The 19,637-nt window shown below is 41.0% G+C and overlaps 1 protein-coding gene across 1 annotated transcript; it reads right to left on the bottom strand.

The window, feature by feature from the left end:
• Positions 1-13: 13 nt before the first annotated feature.
• Positions 14-18,619, bottom strand: LOC140947317 (protein dachsous-like). The gene is made up of 4 exons (XM_073396382.1): positions 18,467-18,619; positions 9,753-13,724; positions 3,483-7,734; positions 14-3,198 (listed from the first exon to the last, which is right to left on the bottom strand). The coding sequence occupies exons 2-4, from the start codon at positions 13,428-13,430 to the stop codon at positions 1,097-1,099; spliced, it is 10,032 nt and encodes a 3,343-aa protein (XP_073252483.1). The 5' UTR covers positions 13,431-13,724; positions 18,467-18,619; the 3' UTR covers positions 14-1,096.
• Positions 18,620-19,637: the final 1,018 nt, after the last annotated feature.

Raw genomic sequence — 19,637 nt, 5'->3', positions numbered from 1 at the left:
GAAAACAACTGTCTTATTACAAAAACGGTTTATATTATAGAGTAAAATCTTATCATTTTACAAGCTATAAAACGCTGCCTTTAGCGCGGTTACATATTTTTTCACTATTTCGAGTCTCCATCAAGTAAATAAAATGAAAACTAAAAAGCAAGTTATAATTTGATTCCTTTCCTTACATGGTTTCCATTCTTGAGAAACTGAATCTTAAAACCGCGCTAAAACTTTTTATTGCTTTCCACAGCCTTATGTACAAAAATAGAAAAAATATCTGTATGTAGTTATATGTACAATAAAACAAACGCTTTGTAAACTCTTAACACAATAATTCTTTCGATATTTTCGTCTAAATTTCCTATCTACGCAACGATAGTTTCTAGTTAGTTGAATTACTGCGCCATCTTTATATTAAACTGAATTATGCATTCGTATAAAAGCTCGATTATGACTCACACCCCTTTAAACCAAAACGTGTTCAAAACTTTAGTAAGACTTAGCTTTGTAAAAACGCCTCAAAAAGAAAATTTTTTCATGCTTAGCGACTTCAAATTTCCATGAGTGAAACCTTAACAAAGACACAAGTTTAAGCCTGTGTAAAATTTAGAATGTTGACAGCATTCTTTTCAGTCATTTCTTAGAAATTACAGTTGAAATTTCCATACGCGACCACCACTGCACTGAGACGAGAAAAATTGTTCGCTCAGCAGAGGTGCCCGCTGAGGAAAAGTCAACCTCGTTCCCGGGCTCTCCAGCACAAGGAGACAGAGCCTGGGAACGGAGTTGAAGGAAATTTATAAAATGCAAAGGGTTTTCATGTCGCTGCCACAATCACTACATGTCCGCTTGCAGGAAGTGTCCATAAGCGGTAGTTCTACTTTAGAACGAATGATCTAATTAAAAAGAACAGAAAGGCCGGGACTCTAGAGAGAAAAGGAGGTGCAAGCAGTCCATGTAGGATGTTAATAAGTCCTCTTTTCTTTTCAGGATAGTTACGTAAGAAGTATCGCAAAAAGCTCATGGAGAATAACCTCACTGAGAGAAAAGGGAACTTGTCTTTAATAAGCCTTAAGACTACGGTTTGATAGTAAAATGTAGTCCACTATACGTCGACCTCTAGATTCGATTCATTGTCTGATATTGACGGCGAATGAGTTAAGTCTGAATTCGATCCATCGTGCGAGTCTCTTCTTAGTTGCAACACATGCATTGAAGATGGCCTGGATCCTGATTTGGGCGTGGTCCCCGCTGGAGAAGGAGTTCCCGTGTCCAGGGGAGAAACTGACGGAGAACGAGTCACTAACGGTGTAATGGCGGGAGTAAAGTTGGGAGAAAAAGCAGGAGATGAGTAGCGGGTGGAAGGAGGACTGATGGGTGAGCGAGGTAAGGAGGACACTGAAGATAGCATATCTGTTGTTAACATTCCAGTGGGAGGATTCCGCGAATCACGGCTTGAAGGTAAACTCAAACTCATCGTTTTCTTGGGAGGATTATCGTCTTTCATTTTGCCGATTTCTAAGAAAACGTCAGCTAACGGCTGGAACTGAGGGCCCCAGTCCAACAAGTAATCCCAGTTGTAACTTCCGGTTAGTTCCTCACGACTTCCTACGATCGAACTTAACGAACCTCCGTAAGAAGGATGATCGTGACCTTCGTCAATGTACGGCTGCATACCATCGATAATCGATTCATCTTCGTCAGCGTCAACTTCGGAAAGCTTCGCGTACAACAAGTTACCGACATCAACTCCACCATCGGCTTCTCCACCTCCCTCTTCACCAAACACGTGAAGACTTTCTTGACTTACAATCCGAGCGAATATTCTTCTGTCGATTTTATCGCTCTGCTTATCAATTGCGAGGCCTTCTCCCTGTGTCATACTACTTCCATCGCTGATCGTAAGTTGAGAAACTTGATCAGAATCTTGCTGAATGCCAGAATCAGGTCCCATCACGGTTTTAACGTAATTCTCCGAGTGAAGGCTTCCTATATCTCCGTTCACAAGTATTGGCGGATGATCGACCTCGAAATCTACACCTTCGGAAGACCCTCGGCCACTTGACGCGCTGTTCGGAGTGTCCGAAGACTCCGTTCCGCGCGCAGGAGAGTCGCTGGGACCGTTTAATGGGGAGCATTCTTGAGAGTAACCGCGCGGAGTAGAGACGTTTTCAAGTGAAGAGTCCACGTGGTTGATGTTTCCGTTCGGAGGCGACGGGTGCACAGTGATCTCATCAAACGAACCATCGAACCCCAAGCGACCATTCTGACGATTTCTCCTCTTTTTCTTCTTCCGCGTGAAGAGAGCTGCTATAAAAATGATAAAAGCGATTAAAATAACTCCAGCTACGACAGCTAAGACAATGATAATAATCCTTTCGGACGTTCCGTTATCTTCAAACTGTTCCTTTGTAGTCCCACATCCGGAACATGAGAAATCGATGTCCACGTACACCGAAGCAATGTCGGATTTCGAATCAGATTTCCCGCTATCGGCTCGTATCCGTAGCGTGACAGGTGTCACGCCAGTCTCTCGTCTGACTCTCCGAGTTGAGTGCTGTTCTTTACTTTCCTCGATACTTCTTCGGCGGCGCTTATTATCATTATTACCATCTCCTTTAAGGGAATCGTTCACAAAGATCTCCCCAGAAATTTCATTTATTCCGAAGACATTCTTACTACTGAAATCCACCTTGTAACGTATCACGCCGTCTTCTCCACCGTCTTCATCCGTCGCATTGACAAAGCCGACGCGGTGTCCAATTTCCGCGTTACCGGGAATAGCAGAAAATGAATAACTGGCTTTCGCAAACACGGGTGCCTTCTCGTCAACACTCTTCACGTGAACTGTCAAGTTAAGTTTGTTCGAGAGGGGAGGGTTTCCTAAATCTACAGCAGTAATTTCCAAGACGTAAAGCGACCGGGCCTCGTAGTCAAAAGAAACGTTGGTACTAAGCATTCCGCTGGACTGATCGATGACAAAAAGCCCGTATCCACTCCCCCCTGTGATGCTATACATGACTCTACCATTGCTAGCTGAGTCTTTATCTATAGCGACGACCTTATAGAACGGGGTACCCACGGGAGAGTTCTCTTCCACTGCCACCTCCCCAGGGAGAGGAATTTTGAACACCGGTTTGTTGTCGTTGAGATCACCTACTATGATGGTTACAGATGCATGTGAACTCCTAGCCTTTGGATTGAGACCTGAAAAAATAACAAAGGAAAAGTAACGTCAACGCCCAAAATCGAAAGACAGATTACAGGCTTACCGCCGGGTAGAGTTGGAACCGAGAGACGAGTGAAAAAAATCAGTATGTCTGTGGTTGAGATCCTCAAGTGTGACCATGTAAAACTGAGGCAATTGAGCCGTACCAAAACAAATATTGTCGCATTTTTCTTAAGATGTAAAGCCTTTGGTTGTTCCGTCTTACAAAAAGAAAAGGCGCGAAATTAAGAGAAAAACTGCGACAAATAAAATGGTATCTGACCTTGATCTTTGGCTTCTACTGATAGCAGATGCTTCTTCGCACTCTCATGATCCAAGCTCTTGATTGTGCTGATTTCACCGCTTGTGCTGTCAATGTCAAAAGACTGCTTATCATTTCCTGACACAATAGAATAACTCACTAGTCCGTTAGTTCCCGAGTCCTCGTCCGAGGCAGTCACTCGGAGAAGTGACGTGCCAACCGATATATCTTCGTTGACTTCCATCTTGTATTTTTTGGGATCAAAGACTGGTGAATTGTCATTGACATCTGTGATTGTAATATTAACTCTCACAACAACGCTTTTATTGGTGCTGTCGTCTCTCGCTTCTACGCCAAGCAAATGGCTCTTTATTTTTTCGTAGTCTAGGCCTCGCTTATTGACTTCAATAATTCCACTTCGGCGCCCGATTCGGAAGAGCGATTGAGAGTTGCCATATTTAATAGAATAACTGATCTTCGCTACGTTAATCCCCGAATCATCTTCAGCAGTTTTGACCGTAAGGACTGAAGTGCCAGGTTCGGTGTCTTCGGGAATGCTTGCTTCGTACGCAGCCTCCGCGAACTTCGGTATTCGGTTGATTCGAATCTGCACAGCGACAAAGGCACGCTGAGGGGGGACCCCATGATCGGTTGCAGACACACCAATGACGAGAAGAGAATCGCGCATGCTCACTTCGATTTTTTTCGCCGTGTAGATAACACCGGAAGTTGCGTTGATCCTGAAATCGTCAACGAAAGAAACGAATGCGTAGCTTAGCTGACCGTTTGTGCCGCTGTCTCGGTCTTCGGCGCTGACTTGCAGGATTGAAGTTCCGGCCGCGGTTTCCTCAGATAACGTGGCGTGATAGGAGCTGTTCAGGAAACTGGGAGCGTTGTCATTAACGTCATTAACATCAACCGTTAAAGTTGTCTGTGATTGATAGGTTCCATCAGTGACATTGATGTACAGCAAATGGTATCGTGTAAGTTCGTAATCGAGTGATCTGCGCAGAGTTACATCTCCAGTGAAACCATCAATGTTAAATACACTCTGACTGAACGTACCGTCACTGAAGGAATAAACCAGGTTTGGGTTCTCATCCCTGTCAACTGCAATGACTCGCTTCACAACAGATCCAACTTTGAGATCTTCATTAACGTTCACCGTGTAAGGCCCTGTGAATGCTGGGATGTTATCGTTCACGTCGATGATATTTATAACCACGTGACTAAAACTGGATTGAGGTGGGCTTCCTCGATCAGTTGCCTTGACAACTAAGTCGTAAGAAGAATGATCTTCACGGTTAATGAAGCCTTGAGTAGATATCACGCCTGTTTGTGAATTTATGTTGAATTTGTTGTTTTCGTTCCCGGCGGTCAGTTCATAAGTCATTCTTTCGGTGTTCCCAGAATCCTTATCTGTTGCCGTCACTGTGGCAACTGTTCTTGGCAAAAAACCGCTGGACAGTAACGCATTATCCTCTTGGAGTTGAACAGACTTATTGGCAGGATAAAATACCGGTTTGTTGTCATTTACATCTGTCAAGTTCACGTACAGTGTTAAGTAGGCGTTGCGTGACGACGGTAGTGACGCAATAATATGAAGGCGAATGGAGCGAAGTTTTTCAAAGTCGAGTTGAGATGGATTAGCAACTGTCACGACACCACTTTGAGGATGAATATAAAAGGCGTTACCCGCGTTACCATCGACTATACTATAGGTGATAGCAGCTGACCCAGTCGAGGTAGCAAGTACTCGTGTTACTTCGTGATTCCTCGCGCTGTTCTCGGCAAGGGAGACGTACGCTGGTGTACTGTTTAGGAACCTTGGTTGGGCACCTGTGATTGGACCGACGAAAATCTCTACAATCCCTCTACCTGTGAAGTTACCATCATCTGCGAGGATGTTTAAAATATAAGCTCCGTTTGGAACGTTTGAAACGCCTTGTTTGACTCTCAGCTCTCCAAAGTTGCTTGACAGTTCAAAATACTGTTGCGACGAACTGTTTATGAGTCTGTAGGTCAGATGAGTTACAGACACAGAATCCCTGTCTGTGGCGCGTACTCTTACGAGCAGCTCCCCTGGTGAAACAGACTGCACCACTTTTTTATAGGGTAGCATCTCAAACACAGGGGCGTGGTTGTTCTCATCAACGATAGAAACCTTCACTTCAACTGACGCTTGCCTCGGTACAACGCCCTGGTCCGTTGCATAACAGTTAAAGAAGTACTCCTGCTTGACCGAGAAGTCAAACTCCTGCAGAGTGTAGATCACTCCAGTTTTGGAATCTATCCTGAAGATACCAAACGTTTTATTGCTTAGGGAATACACCACTTGTCCGTTTAGTCCCAAGTCGCTATCGGTAGCTGTCACGTTGATAATAGCAGTGTTAACAGGTGTAAGCTCCGGAATGCTAACCTCATAAGATGATTTCAGGAACCTTGGGGTTTGGTCATTCTCGTCTCCGACGAAAATTGTCACGAAAGCGCTGGAATTGTGGAATGGCGAGGCAAGGTCGCTTGCTTCGATCTCAAGATTATACTGAGCTTTTCTTTCTCTGTCAAGGCTAGCTGTCGAAGAAAGCTCCCCAGTAAACCCATCAATCTTAAATTTTCCATCTTCGTTGCCACGTTTTATAACATAGCGTAAGCGGCCATTTTGGCCCACATCAGGATCTTGAGCCGCTAAGACATGAAACATGTACGGGCTGCGGTTTTCCATCACAGTTAAATTCAAGCGCGTGGGGTTAAATGCAGGCGCGTGATCATTCTCATCCAACACTGTTATTTTCACGGTGCATGTAGCCACATGGAAAGGAAACGCGTTGTCTGTTGCATACACTGTCAGGAAGTATTCATCTTTTTCTTCGCGATCCAGCGTAAAATTCGTGTAAATTACACCACTATTTCCGTCAATAGCGAAGTTGGACTTCACTGCACCCCTTGGGATGCTGTAGCTTAACGCGCCGTTTGAACCACTGTCTGCGTCATAAGCGCTAATCTGCATCACAGAAGTACCAACTGGTACATTCTCCCTAACGTCACCGAGGTACAGACTCTGGTTAAACTGCGGCGCATTATCGTTTACGTCCACGAGATATATGGTCAGCAGCTGATAGGAGGAAAGAGCTGGGGTACCTTGATCTGTAGCAGAAATGTTCAAGATGTACTTGGGTTTGCTTTCATAGTCCAGCCTGCGGTTCAGTTTTAACAGACCAGTGACAGGATCTAAGCCAAACTCCCCGTTGTCTCCGTGCTCTATTCTGTATCTTACTAGTGCATTTTCACCAGAATCTTGGTCTATAGCGGTAATGGTAATTATGGGGTAACTGAAGGGTTCGTCTTCCATCACGAACGTAAAATTTGGTGACACAAAATCTGGCTTATTGTCATTCCTGTCTGACACAATGATAAACAGCGTTATAGTACTAGATAAACGCTCGGATTCAGTAAAAGCTTGATCAGTCGCTCGGATGGTTAATGTGTACTCGTCAACCGACTCACGATTGATTTCTCCGATGGTCTGGACCACACCACTCGATGAATCGACTGTGAATTTTGTGCCTGGCGATTGAGAATCGATTGAATACCGAATCCAGCTGTTCTGACCGGAATCGTAATCGTGTGCTATGATTTGCGTCACATTGTGGTTCTTAGGAACGCCTTCATACAAGGATACAGTGACCGGGTTCTTATCAAAAGTGGGCATGTTGTCATTGGAATCCAACACGTAAACAGTCACGAACAGGAAGCTGCTGCGGCTGTTTAGACCTTGGTCTCTGGCTACAACCCTCAACAGATACTTGTTCTTTCGCTCAAAATCCAGCTGCTTTTGAAGGGTGATAACCCCGGAAGTCGCGTTGATTTGAAATACTGACCCACTATTACCTTGATCAATTGTGTAACGCACCTCACCATTGTTGCCTGCATCGATATCTTTAGCTGTCACACTGGTCACGACAGTTCCAACCGGAAGCTTCTCCTGGACGTTCACAAAGAAACTGTTGTTGAGGAAGCGCGGAGGGTTGTCATTCTCATCCAGCACATGAATAATGACCGTAACAATGTTATCATTTGGTGGGGATCCGTGGTCTTTTGCTACGATATACAGAGTATATCGGTCCTTTTTCTCGCGGTCCAACCCCGCTGCGGTTGTAATATCACCTGTTTGAGCATCCACATTAAACATGGTGGTGTCCGAATGAATGTGACCACTTGCTGTGTCATATCTGATGTCACCATTTGAACCTTCATCTGGATCATCCGCGATAACCTGCAATAATATTTTGAGAAATTTAACGGAACTGTGTCACGAAATTCGAACGATGGGAACTGTCATCAAATTGAGCAAAACAAAAAAAAAAAAAACAGATCAAAACATTAAAAGAAGGCATGGATAACACGGCATCTACAAAACAAGCACCGATGGAGATAAATAAAGAAGATTAAAACGGATTGCAAGTGTGGTTTATGAAAGCCTGTTAGCCTTACATTCTTTTAAAGTTCATTTTTCAGTGTTGTTTACTATGACGTTTCACTGTTAAAATGCTTGGAAGACATATTTGTTTGACATGAAGCTAAGATTTTGCCATAATTGGCAAGTATTTTTTTTTGCTTTTAATCCTAAAAGACCCACTACTTAAATCAAGGTACCCAAAAATATTTGCCAAATTTTCCTACCCAAAAGAATTCCAAACTGGAAAATTTGAAATCCCCCAAAAAGCCCTTCGATTATCTCCGTCATTTTCATTCCGGAGTACCGCCCCCCTCCCCCTTTCCCTCTAGGCTCCACCCCCGGTCTTGATATCTTTTAACGAAATTGTATTACAACCGGCTACAACAAGCAAAATAGTTCACATTTGACTAACTACAAAATCAATGAATAGCTTAAAAACCCTTTTTTTGGCTGTCTCCATATGCTCAAAGACTTCTTTACCAACAAGGTTTGTACTATTTTGAGCTGTTCAGATCCAATGACTTTCAACGACTTTTTCCATGACCTTTCCAAGTTTTCCGTGATTCTAAGTATAATTCTGTCACTTTCGACTTTGTGAGCCCCCTCGATGAGTTGTTTTTTTGTTACTCTTAACGCAAAACTTCGTCAATTAAATATTTTTAACTAAAAAAATAAACAATAGACAAAAATTTCAAAACTTTCCTTATTTTTTAACCTAACTCGGTTCAACAGACAAAAACTTTGTCTCCACCAAAATGGATGCCGTTTGCGGTGTTTAATGACTCCTCTCTATCGTACATCGTCCTTGCTTGACATCTGCAGTTAAACTAATCTACCAAACATAACTTTAATTTTCCATGGCATGACTTTCCAGGCCTGGAAAATGGTTTTCCATGACCTGTACGAACCCTGATAAAGGTTTGGTGATTTTTTGACGTTTGATAAAATGCTTGGGAGTCATATTTGGTTGACATGCAGCCGTGATTCTATTATTTTGTCAGTAATCTTTTCGCTGACACTTCAATAAGGACATGTTTTTAGTACTATCAACAAAGTGAACCAGACAGCCGTGTCACAGACAGCCTCTTTAAAACGTGACCCTGCATTCTAATGTGATCAGCCAGAAAACACGCACTACAGCTACAACTAGGTTTAAAGATATTTGCAAAGCCAGTTGTAATACAACTTGTCAAGACACATCAAGACTAGGGACGGAGCCCAGGGGGAGGTACTCCAGAGTTAAAGTGACGGAGAGAATGATCGAAGGATATTTTGCGGTTTCAAATTTCCCACAAGTTTAGACCAGCAAAGTAATTTTGATTTTCATTTTGATCATTTTCATTTCCTCTTCCAAGACAAGGGACACTACCAAAGAATTTAGATTTGGTTGACTACGAATCCATTAAATGGCTTAAAAACGCTTTATTTCGCCGTCTTCATGCTTAAAATACTTCGTGACTTTTGGAGATTTTCGCCGCAAACGTCTGAGGACATAATTAAGCCTCATTTTTATCTGATATCAAAGACAGCCGTTAAACATTAATAATACTTGTTTTGCATTTTCCAAAGATTGAATTTTGAAGTTTTGAATAATTCTGAAGAATAAGGACGATACATTTTTTTGTGGGCTTTGACTTTTGTTTAACCTGTACTGTTGTGCCAGTGACAAGCTAATAATTGTTCCTACTAATAATTCTGTCTAAACTAACATATGGTATTGAGAAAAAAGAAAATGATCACTGAAACTAATTCCCTCATTAGCACCACTGGAAATGTACAGAGAACATACATCTTGATATCAGTTAATGGATAATTATGAAAGGATATTTCCTCACCTTGATAACAAAGGATCCGGCTGGGATATTTTCAGCCACTGCTTTCTCATATGAAAGTTTCCTGAAGGTGGGTTTGTTGTCATTGAGGTCATCAACACGCACTGTGATACTGGTCTTCTCTCTTCTGGCACTCACTCCTTGGTCACTTGCCACAACTGTCATGACATAGGATGCGCGGGTCTCCCTGTCAAGGACTTGGTTGGTTCTTATGACTCCTGTATCATGATCAATCACAAACTGCTGACTTGAAAATTCAAAAGTGTAAGATATTTTGGCATTGCTTCCAGCATCACTATCTGTTGCTGACACCTGACCAACACGTGTTCTGTTGCTTGAGTTCTCCGAGACTTGAAAAAAGTAAGATGGCAATGTAAATCTAGGGTCATTGTCATTGATATCATCAACATAAATTGTAACATCTGCTGTAGAACTTTTGGGTGGATTTCCCTGGTCAGTGGCAACAACTCGGAACTGATACACAGCATTCTGTTCACGATCTAGATCTTTTTTACGGAAGATAGTCCCATCAGATTTTATGCCAAACAAGCTGGTGTCCACACCTGCTTGAAAACTGTACGAAATCCTGGCATTATCACCGGTATCAGCATCTGTCGCCAAAACATTTAGTATGTCTGTCACACCGCCTGCACCCTCGCTTACATGAGCAATATAAGATGAATTGGGAAATCTTGGAGGATGGTCATTCACATCAACAACAGTTAACTTGAAAGTAGCAGTTGCATTTAATGATGGGGACCCCCCATCTTCTGCCAAGACTTGGATTGTGTATTGTCTGGGTCCTTCAAAGTCAATAGCATGTGTAAGAGACAAGGCTCCACTGTAAGGATCCAACTTGAATGTATTATTGGGATTGAAAAGAAGTGTATAATGCACTTGACCAAATATTCCACTATCAGAGTCTTGTGCAGTCACATTGTAAAACACTTGTCCCACTCTGGTATCTTCCAAAATATTGACATCAATTTGATTGCTCGAAAACGATGGGCTGTTGTCGTTGAGATCAATGACTGTTACACTAACGTTTGCAAACCCAAACAGGGGTGGGAAACCACCATCCTTGGCCTGTATGGTTACCAACAGGTAGGGGGTCTTTTCATGGTCAATGTTACCCTGCGTAAAAATTGTACCAGTTGAGTTGATTGTGAACACATTGTCCACATTCCCACCTACGATTGAGTAGTAAATGTCGGCATTTGTTCCAAGGTCTTTGCTTGAAGCATGGACTGATCCCAAGACTGTATTAACATCAGAATTTTCAATGATGGTGAAGTTGTAAAAACTGGGCTGAAACACAGGAGGCTCATCATTCACATCTAAAACTGTCACTCGTACAATGGCAGAATGTTTGGATTTTAATCCACCACCATCAGTAACCTCTACTTCAAACTGATGAAAGTCCTCTGTTTCACGATCAAGTGGTTTTAAAAGAGTCACTACTCCAGTGGATGAATTGATGTAAAAGTTGCCATTACCATTCCCACTGGAAAAAGCAAAGGTTAAACGCGAGAAAATACCACTGTCAGAGTCGTTTGCCATGACATTTACCACAGTATCTGAGACAGTTAAGTTTTCATACACTGTGACGTTATAAGATGCTGGACTGATTATTGGATAGTTGTCATTTACATCTACGACAGAGACATTCAGATCAGACCTTGAAACACGGCCTCCACCATCTGTTGCTAGTACTCTCACATGGTATGAGGAATGAAGTTCGTAGTCAATAGGACCAGATGTTGTTACAACTCCAGTACTAGGATTTATTGCAAATGGGAATTCCTTTTGGAAATCTTCTAAGGAATATTGCACAACTCCATTTAAACCACTATCAATGTCTTTTGCTGAAACTTGAATGACTAGTGTGCCATTGGCTGTATTTTCATCGACAGAAGCAAGGTATACGGGCTTGGTAAACTCTGGATCATTATCATTAGTATCACTTATGTTAATGAACACTGTACAGTTACCACTTAATGACGGAACACCAGAATCAGTCACCGTGACATGAAGCACGGGCCTTGAAACTTTCTCACGATCTAACAATGCCATTGTTTTTATTTCACCAGTTGATGAATTAATTTGGAACCACGTAAAGTATAGAGAATCCTCTAGCGGGTAAGTCATGTTATAGGTTAACTTGGCGTTTAAGCCAGCATCTCTATCAGTGGCATGGGCAACAACAGCAGTGGTGCCAATGGTGGCATTTTCAGACACAACAGCGGTGAATACAGCTTGATCAAATTTGGGTGAATTATCATTAACATCTCCAACATTTGCTATAAAGCCATCTTGTGAAACTTGCTGGGGTTGCCCGCGGTCTTTGGCAAAAATTCTCACTTTGTATGATGACTGTGTTTCCCGGTCCAGTTCCTTTGCCACAGCGATAATATCAACATTATTAGCTGGGTCTGATCTTAAACTAAAATGGCCATTTCCTGCTTCTATTTCTACATCAACTTCTCCATTTACACCAGAATCCTTGTCAGAAACATAAATTCGTGCCACCGTTGTTCCAATGGTAGCATTTTCCAAAACTTGATAATAGTCGTTGATCGCAAATTCAATTCGAATATCAGGTTTGTTGTCGTTCTCGTCCAGAACATGAATTGACACTGGCACTTCGTCGTTCATGAATGGAGCACCAGCGTTCTCTGCTTGAACATAGATCTTGTACTCACGAACGCTTTCATAATCAAGCCACCTAATATTATACAAAACACCAGTGTTAGCATCAATATTAAAGACGCTATTAGGATCCGAGCGCGAACTGCGATCGATCGAATACACGACTTGAGCAAACGCGCCAATATCCTCATCAGAAGCGAAAACTTTACCAATCGAAGTGCCCACAGGTGAATTTTCTTTAACGTAGATTGAATATGACCTGTTTGTAAAGATCGGTCTGTTATCATTCGCATCTCCTACTGTAATATTTAGCAGCGTGAAGCCCCGTCGAGGGGGGTTGCCTCCATCGCTTGCTGAAATGTTCAACATATACGAGTCACGCGTTTCACGATCAAGTTCTTTTCCGGCCGCTAAAACTAAATTTGCGCATGTTGCTCCATACCGATCGGTGAAAAGTTTTAACACAAAAACACCTCCAATATTTCCTGATAAAATTGAGTACTGTTGCGTGGAGTTTGAGCCAAAATCTCTGTCCGTGGCCTTGAGAATTCGAAGTACACTCCTGCCCTCGGTAAATTCCAAATTGTAAACAGCGCGTAAGAAGGAAGGACTGTTATCGTTCAAATCGGTTACATTGACCCAAACAGTAGACGAAGCTCCAGTGGAAGAATCGAGTAACGAGATGGTGTAAATTGGAACCTTTTCACGATCTAAAACAGCTTCGGTTGTGATTATGTTCTGTACTGTGTCAACGCGCAAATCAGTAGAAAACTTACTACCCACCAGTACAGACACAAAATCGAAAGTGAAGTGTGACACGCTGCCGACAAAAGATCCGTTAGGCAGCCCCTCAGAAATATAATAAGTGGTCGTGACCACCGTTGATGCATTTGAGTAACGAGGATGAGGATCAAACACACTTGTCGCCCATAATAACACCATATACCATAGCCAAAGTTTAGTTCTGAAGAGACAAACATTCCACGGACTGATACACGTCCCTTCGGAACAATAGTGCGTATAACGACACATCGTTCATTTCTCAAGCATTTAAGCTAATCCACTGTACGTTTACACTCCATATTATTCTTCTTCTACCTCCGGAGTACTTGGATCACATCCTTCAGTTGCTTAAACAGAAATCTAAGCTTTAAATTTACTAAACGACGCCATGTTGGACTCGACTCACCAGTTCTCAACAATAGACCAACATGTACCCACAACGGACCAAAGTTTGAAGCTGTAAGCGATGATAAAAATCCTTTCAGATGCGTTGTTCAACTATTTATCTGCACGGGGAGTCCTTGGCGGTCAGTCAAAAAGGTCCTGGAATGAAATTATTCACGTAAAACTAAGTGCTCTTCCACTCAACGGATGCAATTGTACCGACCTGGTTGGTCAGCGTTCTGTATGAATTGAAATGCACACCACATCACGTGATCAATCCGTAGCTTTGTTATTTCAACACTTGACTGGCTTTCTAGGATTTCTCTTTTCTTGCAGTAAACGACTGTTAGAAAGGAAACAGCCTCATTATTTAGTAATTATTGTAATCTCCAACTGAGAATTTCTTAAATTTCTGGCTCATAAAGACGTCCTCTTTTTTGTCCTTTTTGGGAGAGGACCGTTAAAAACGTGATAATGGAGTAGTGGTTTTTTTCTTTATTTTTAAAACGCTCGTTTTGATGGGTACAACAACAAAAATATCCAGGTAAAGACATAACTTGACGAAGGAAGAATTTTGAAAGGTGTATTGATCAACCATTAGAAGTTGTTATTACTTTAACAAACCCTCTACATCGAAGACAAAAGCTGTCAATGAGATTATTCCTATTGGCTAAATGAGCTTTCATACCGTCATGAAATCTAAATTGTAAATTGCTTTGTTCCTACGCAACTGATCTTTATGTACATTTGCGGCGGAAATGCAAACAGAATAAGAGACAAAGTATTCATTTTTTTATGCAAAAAACGGGAAGGAATGCTGTATTCAATTACGAGAAAAGGTCGTGTTGCAGTCCTTGAAAATAGCTCGTTTTTTCTTAAGTTCAAAACCCATGATCGAAAAATAGCTCTTGTAACACATGAGGGCATTGAGAAAGATTTAGATTTGCGCCGACTTATTAAGTGATGGCTTATAAATATAAACTGCTTTGCAGTGTTTTTGAGTCAACCTGTCATTCGGGCGGGACCAAAACTACAACACTTTAAGGCCTGTCGTTCGTTTTGGAACAAGGAGAAGACATATAACGCTATTTTGAAGTATTTCATCCTTTTTAGCAAGTGAAAACGACTAGACAAGGGTAAGAAAATTCACATTTGTAAGTCATGTGAAGTTTATCTAACGCCATCGCGATTTCCCATCGCTGACGCGACGTGCTAATTGTTCCCATAATTTTAGTCAAAAATCCAAAAAGGGTTACTTTGCTGTTTTCAAAATATCAAATTACTTAGAGGGAAATTGCCTTCTCTTTCTTCAGCGGAAAGCAACTCAGAGCAGCCTTTGCAAACCGTTGAGTGAATCAATATTAAAATTTTTAACAAGTACCTTTTGTTTCAATCCAGGTCTGATATAAGAGCTTTTATCACATAGACATTGTATTAAAACTAACCGCTTGTGGAGCTCTGAACAAAGCAATAACAAATATTGAAATTGCTTTAGAATCTATTGCACATATATTATTCACGATAGTGTACAATGCAACACTGTAAAAGGTATTTCAAGCATGACTTGTATAAATAGAAAAAACTCTTTCAACGAAGCAATTTTGTGGTTCATTTACATTGGACTGGATTCAAAAAAATATCTCCCGGACTTGCTGCTCAAGCTGATGTAGAATTAAACCATTTTTCGAGATCAATACAGCATGAGATTTATCCCCTATAAATAAACCTTTATATATTATGACTCCTTTGAACGAACATGTACTGCAAACATGCCTAGTAAAATAATGAATTTGCGAGGATGGTGATCTTTTTCGGACAGTGAACAAAGAGTCAAACGGTACTTGAGTTTAATAAACATGGCGTTTATTGAAATGACACATTGGCAACAGTGCATTTAGCGTGCGGCCGTGCGTACAGTCCGCTCACAAGATATAAGGCCGCCGATATCTTATTTGCAAGCTTTAATTAATCACATTAACGGGGAGCTAATTTGATCACGCAAACTAATGCAATTTTTTGCGGCTTTACGAGAAGCTCAATGGAGAAAAACCAAAAATAATGGAAGGGGAACGTTATTTGGCAAGGCTATGATATTCCCAAGTTTTGATTGGAGTGAATTGGAGTAAAGGAAATGCTAAACTTGAATTGAAGACTCTTATCAAATACATAACGGCATTAACTATATTGGGTAGTTACCGAGGTCACTAAAAATGACTTGCTGTTAAGTTTGCATGAGTTCAATTCAGACGTTAAATATAGTTGTCGATAATAAATAAATAATAAAAATGACCGTGTAGAAACTTTAAGTCGTTTCTAAGTAAGAAAAGAATTTATCGCGCGGCCAGTTTCGGCCGGCGTCACAGCTAATCAGCGACTTCCGCTTCGTGGATTTACCCAGCTTCCGGATCCCTATTCTGTGTCAACCGGGTTGTCAACTCAGTCAGAAATGTATCTACTCAGTCCTTTATCACAAAACAAAGTTTGCCGTTAGAAAGCTGTCGAAGCCAAAAGTTCGCCCTGGATATGAACGTTTTTCTTGCCCAAATCAGCCGTTTACAACCCGGGGTAAAACTGACATGCGAACTTAGAGCGAGATCAGCTTCTTTGACATTTGGTTATCAAATTAGGGCTGGTGTTCAGTTGAGTGAGAAAACAGACCCACTGTATAGGATATCATATTCGGAAAACATACCACATGCAAGCAGACAAAGACAAAAAATAGACAAAAAAATAATCATCATCATCGCAGAGAATTGACGCCGACGCGATGGATTTTGTTTCCGCTTCCAACCTTTAGACGATTTTAGACGCCGAATATGTAGGATCAATGGCTGACAATTCCGGGTTTTGATCATGATTGGCTTTATAACACGAGATGCCATACATTTTTCATAGCCCTTGAAATGTCAGATTTTATAGCTTAGAAAAGCTCAAACCAAAGGAAACACTTTCAACTGGGTTTAATCAGGGAAAATCTTCATATAACATTTAGGTTATCATCCAAATTTTTTTTGTCATTCGGAAAACGATCCAGGGTGGGAATCGCTTTGTAGAAGAAAAGAATTGTAAGCTATTTCCTGATTCTCGTCCAAAAAAAAACGAAGAAAACGGTGAGAGCGAGGAGATGCGTGACTTTATGCCGTTAAAAATTTATTCAATGGCCAGACTAGCTTGAATTATATAAGAGCGATTAAAAAGGTAATGCATACGGTATGTATTCTATTCATTTAAAAGAATCCAGACAAAAGCAGTAGTGTATTGTTTTAAAACAGCTGTATTTCCATTTTAATCATAGTGATATTTTTCAGCCTGTGTTTAGTTGTAGTTGCAGTACTAGCTATATATAGTCTTTATGCAGTTTACCGCGCATTAATTTCATTAAAGTTTGTGGTTTTCTAATGGCTTTTATTACATCCTGAGCTTGTTCAACTTATCTGATTTTGTCTGGTTGGGAAGTTGGAAAAGTTTAATGTTGGGTTTCCAGATGCCACAGTGAACCTGGAGCTCAGTTACTCAGACTTTGGTCCTGATTTCAATCAGTTCCAGACAAAAAGGTGATATATATAGTACGTCCTGCCTTTAGAATAAACACATTTAGTAGCAAAACGTACGGAAAAACTTGGGTACAAAACTTGGGTACAGTTGTCATCTTTTTCGGTGCCGTTGTTGTCTTTTTACTCACCGTAGTTTTAGTTCATTGTTACTGTACATCAACGTTTGGAACATTTATTTTCCGTTTTAATATTGGACTTTGCAATTCTTGGCAGCGCAGGGCATTCAATATGTCTCAAAGAAGTGTGTTCAACTGTACTGAAACATTGCTAATACCTATTTTTAACACTGGAAATTACAAGCAATGTTTACAGATTTAGAATTTTGTTAGTTTTAGTTGACTCTTGTCCACGACATAGCAAAAATGCAGCGTTACATACAAAGTAACAAAATCTCTTAATCGCTGGTCAGACACCGATACTTAAGGCAATCGCGGTCTTGAAGGTTCGCGTTTTGTTCTTGGCAAACGACACGGAAAGGTTTGTCCGCAGGAAAGTACGTGCCTTTTTTGAACGATTAAGCGCCAAATGTCATGAAACCTGAGCACAAGCACTGAGCTCGTGCTAAATTTCCAGTGGGCATTACACCTGATTTTCAGCTTATCTTTCCTGCTTAAACTGTTTACAGGAATGTAGTAATACACATGAATAACAAAGCAGGAACGGTCAGGTTCTTGCTCATGCATAGGACAGAACAACCCAAGTGATACATTATCCTAAGCCACAGACATGTTTGTGTTTATTGTCCATCTCTGCCGCTCATGTTGTGTTATTCATTTTATTATTTTTTTGACAGCATTGCTAAACAAAGTAATTCATGAATCCAGTCAGACAAGGAACTAACAAGAAACAGACCTACAGTAGGTGTCCCTGCGCTTGCTGAAAGGGACCTCGCAATTCGTCACCTAAAGCTGAAAAGGAAACTGCATGTAAAACAAGATTTTTACTTGGAACAATTAGTAATTGGAGTTTGTATCTGATTAAAGTTGCCGCGAGGACTAAATAAAGGAACCTCAGATAGATACCTCTGAAAATTTATCAACCTCTTGTGGAGACAAGCAATGGAGTGCATACATTTTTGTGCAAAGGGCAAAACAGGCTCTACTTTGTCAATCAAATATATAGAATCCTTTTTGACCCCTTTTAAAATTTTTCCAATTGCAGCCAAATGGGCTGAATCAAAGAGCACTTTGACTGCTCGAACCGGGGGATCCTCGAGGCTGTGGGGGAGGAGGATGAGTGGCCGGTGAGGGTGGTGGGCGTAACAGATCGCTTGCCAGCAAGTAAGCTCTATCAATTCGCCCGCAATGTGTAATCTGTCTATTAAAAAATTAGTGAAATTGTACGCACCTCAACTGGGAGCTGCATTTTCTGCCCCGGTCTCCAAGTTGTTTCCTTTCACGGCAAGGCAATCAAAACCTCAGAAAGTACGCAAGTGACAAAAAGCGCGGAGTTTTTTCAACTGAAATCTCTCCAGTTCGGCCTCCTTTATCAAACTCAACATCAAACATTTTTTCTCAATTGTTTCAGAGCAGAAGTTAACTCTTTTCAACAGCAAGTAATAGTCCCTTAACAATGTGCTGTTTGAATATCGGTGGTAATTTAACAATTGACACTTGGCTCACTTATGGTTCTTTAACACAAGTATCTCTATATTAAGTTCAATGAAGCGTTAATTTGTGATTAAAAGCTAAAAATATTGGGTGAAAACAAGCTGAAAATATAATTAGAACAGCATTAGTCAGATTTATATAGAAAACAACAAGCCACCAACCGTGCAAACCTTTACACTCGCAGTTCTGTAACACATTTTGTCAATATCTGTTATTATGCCTTGGAAGAACCTATAGAACATAATACCTGTTTCATTACGTGTCATGAACGATCTCAAAATCTATACTCCTTTCTGTGTTGCAAAATACAAGAGAGAAAAAGTTGTTCCTGTAGTTAATTTTTCATGGCCAAATTTTGAAAAAAATATTATCGTGATAACTTTGAAAAGATGTAACTTACTTAAGAACTATTAAAAAGCTACTTTCACTTGATAAAGTTTTAGGTATAAATAGCACTGACCATCGATCAGTTCTGCACGCGGTATATTGAGCATTAAGGAAAGACGGGAGGCCCCTGTAACGTAGATGAAAGTTTCCCACAAGAAAAAGGTACTTATCGACGGGAATTGGTTGAAAGGGTAATGGAACCAGATAGATTGATATGGGACTGGAGTCTTGTTTTCCAAGCAAAATAACCTTTCACAAAGCTTTCCTAGCGTACCTACATCGGCAATCTCAAGCTAAATTGATTTCAAATGAAATGATGAAACAAACTTACAGGTTTGATCAACAATAGTAAAGTAATGTAGCTAAGTTGGCACTGCATGAATGCTCTGTCTGCATGTACGTGTAGGAATACAATACAAGGGCCTATATACTACTACTTATTACCCATACGAAAACTGGAGTCGATAAGTAAACAAAATTGCCTTTTTCCACAGTCTTCAGCAGCATAATACTGTGAACAA

This window comes from Porites lutea, chromosome 9 (assembly GCF_958299795.1).
Source record: "Porites lutea chromosome 9, jaPorLute2.1, whole genome shotgun sequence".
Classification (NCBI taxonomy): domain Eukaryota; kingdom Metazoa; phylum Cnidaria; class Anthozoa; order Scleractinia; family Poritidae; genus Porites; species Porites lutea.
The sequence above is the reverse complement of the archived record's forward strand: the minus strand, read 5'-3'. Positions and strand labels throughout refer to the sequence as shown.

Bases quoted from the DNA above. Each gene is read 5' to 3' on its own strand.
- LOC140947317 (XM_073396382.1), bottom strand. From the start codon at position 13,430: ATGTGTCGTTATACGCACTATTGTTCCGAAGGGACGTGTATCAGTCCG. The intron at 7,735-9,752 runs GTGAGGAAATAT...ATATTATTGCAG, and splicing joins CCGGATCCTTTGTTATCAAG to GTTATCGCGGATGATCCAGA. The intron at 3,199-3,482 runs GTCAGATACCAT...TTATTTTTTCAG, and splicing joins AGTAGAAGCCAAAGATCAAG to GTCTCAATCCAAAGGCTAGG.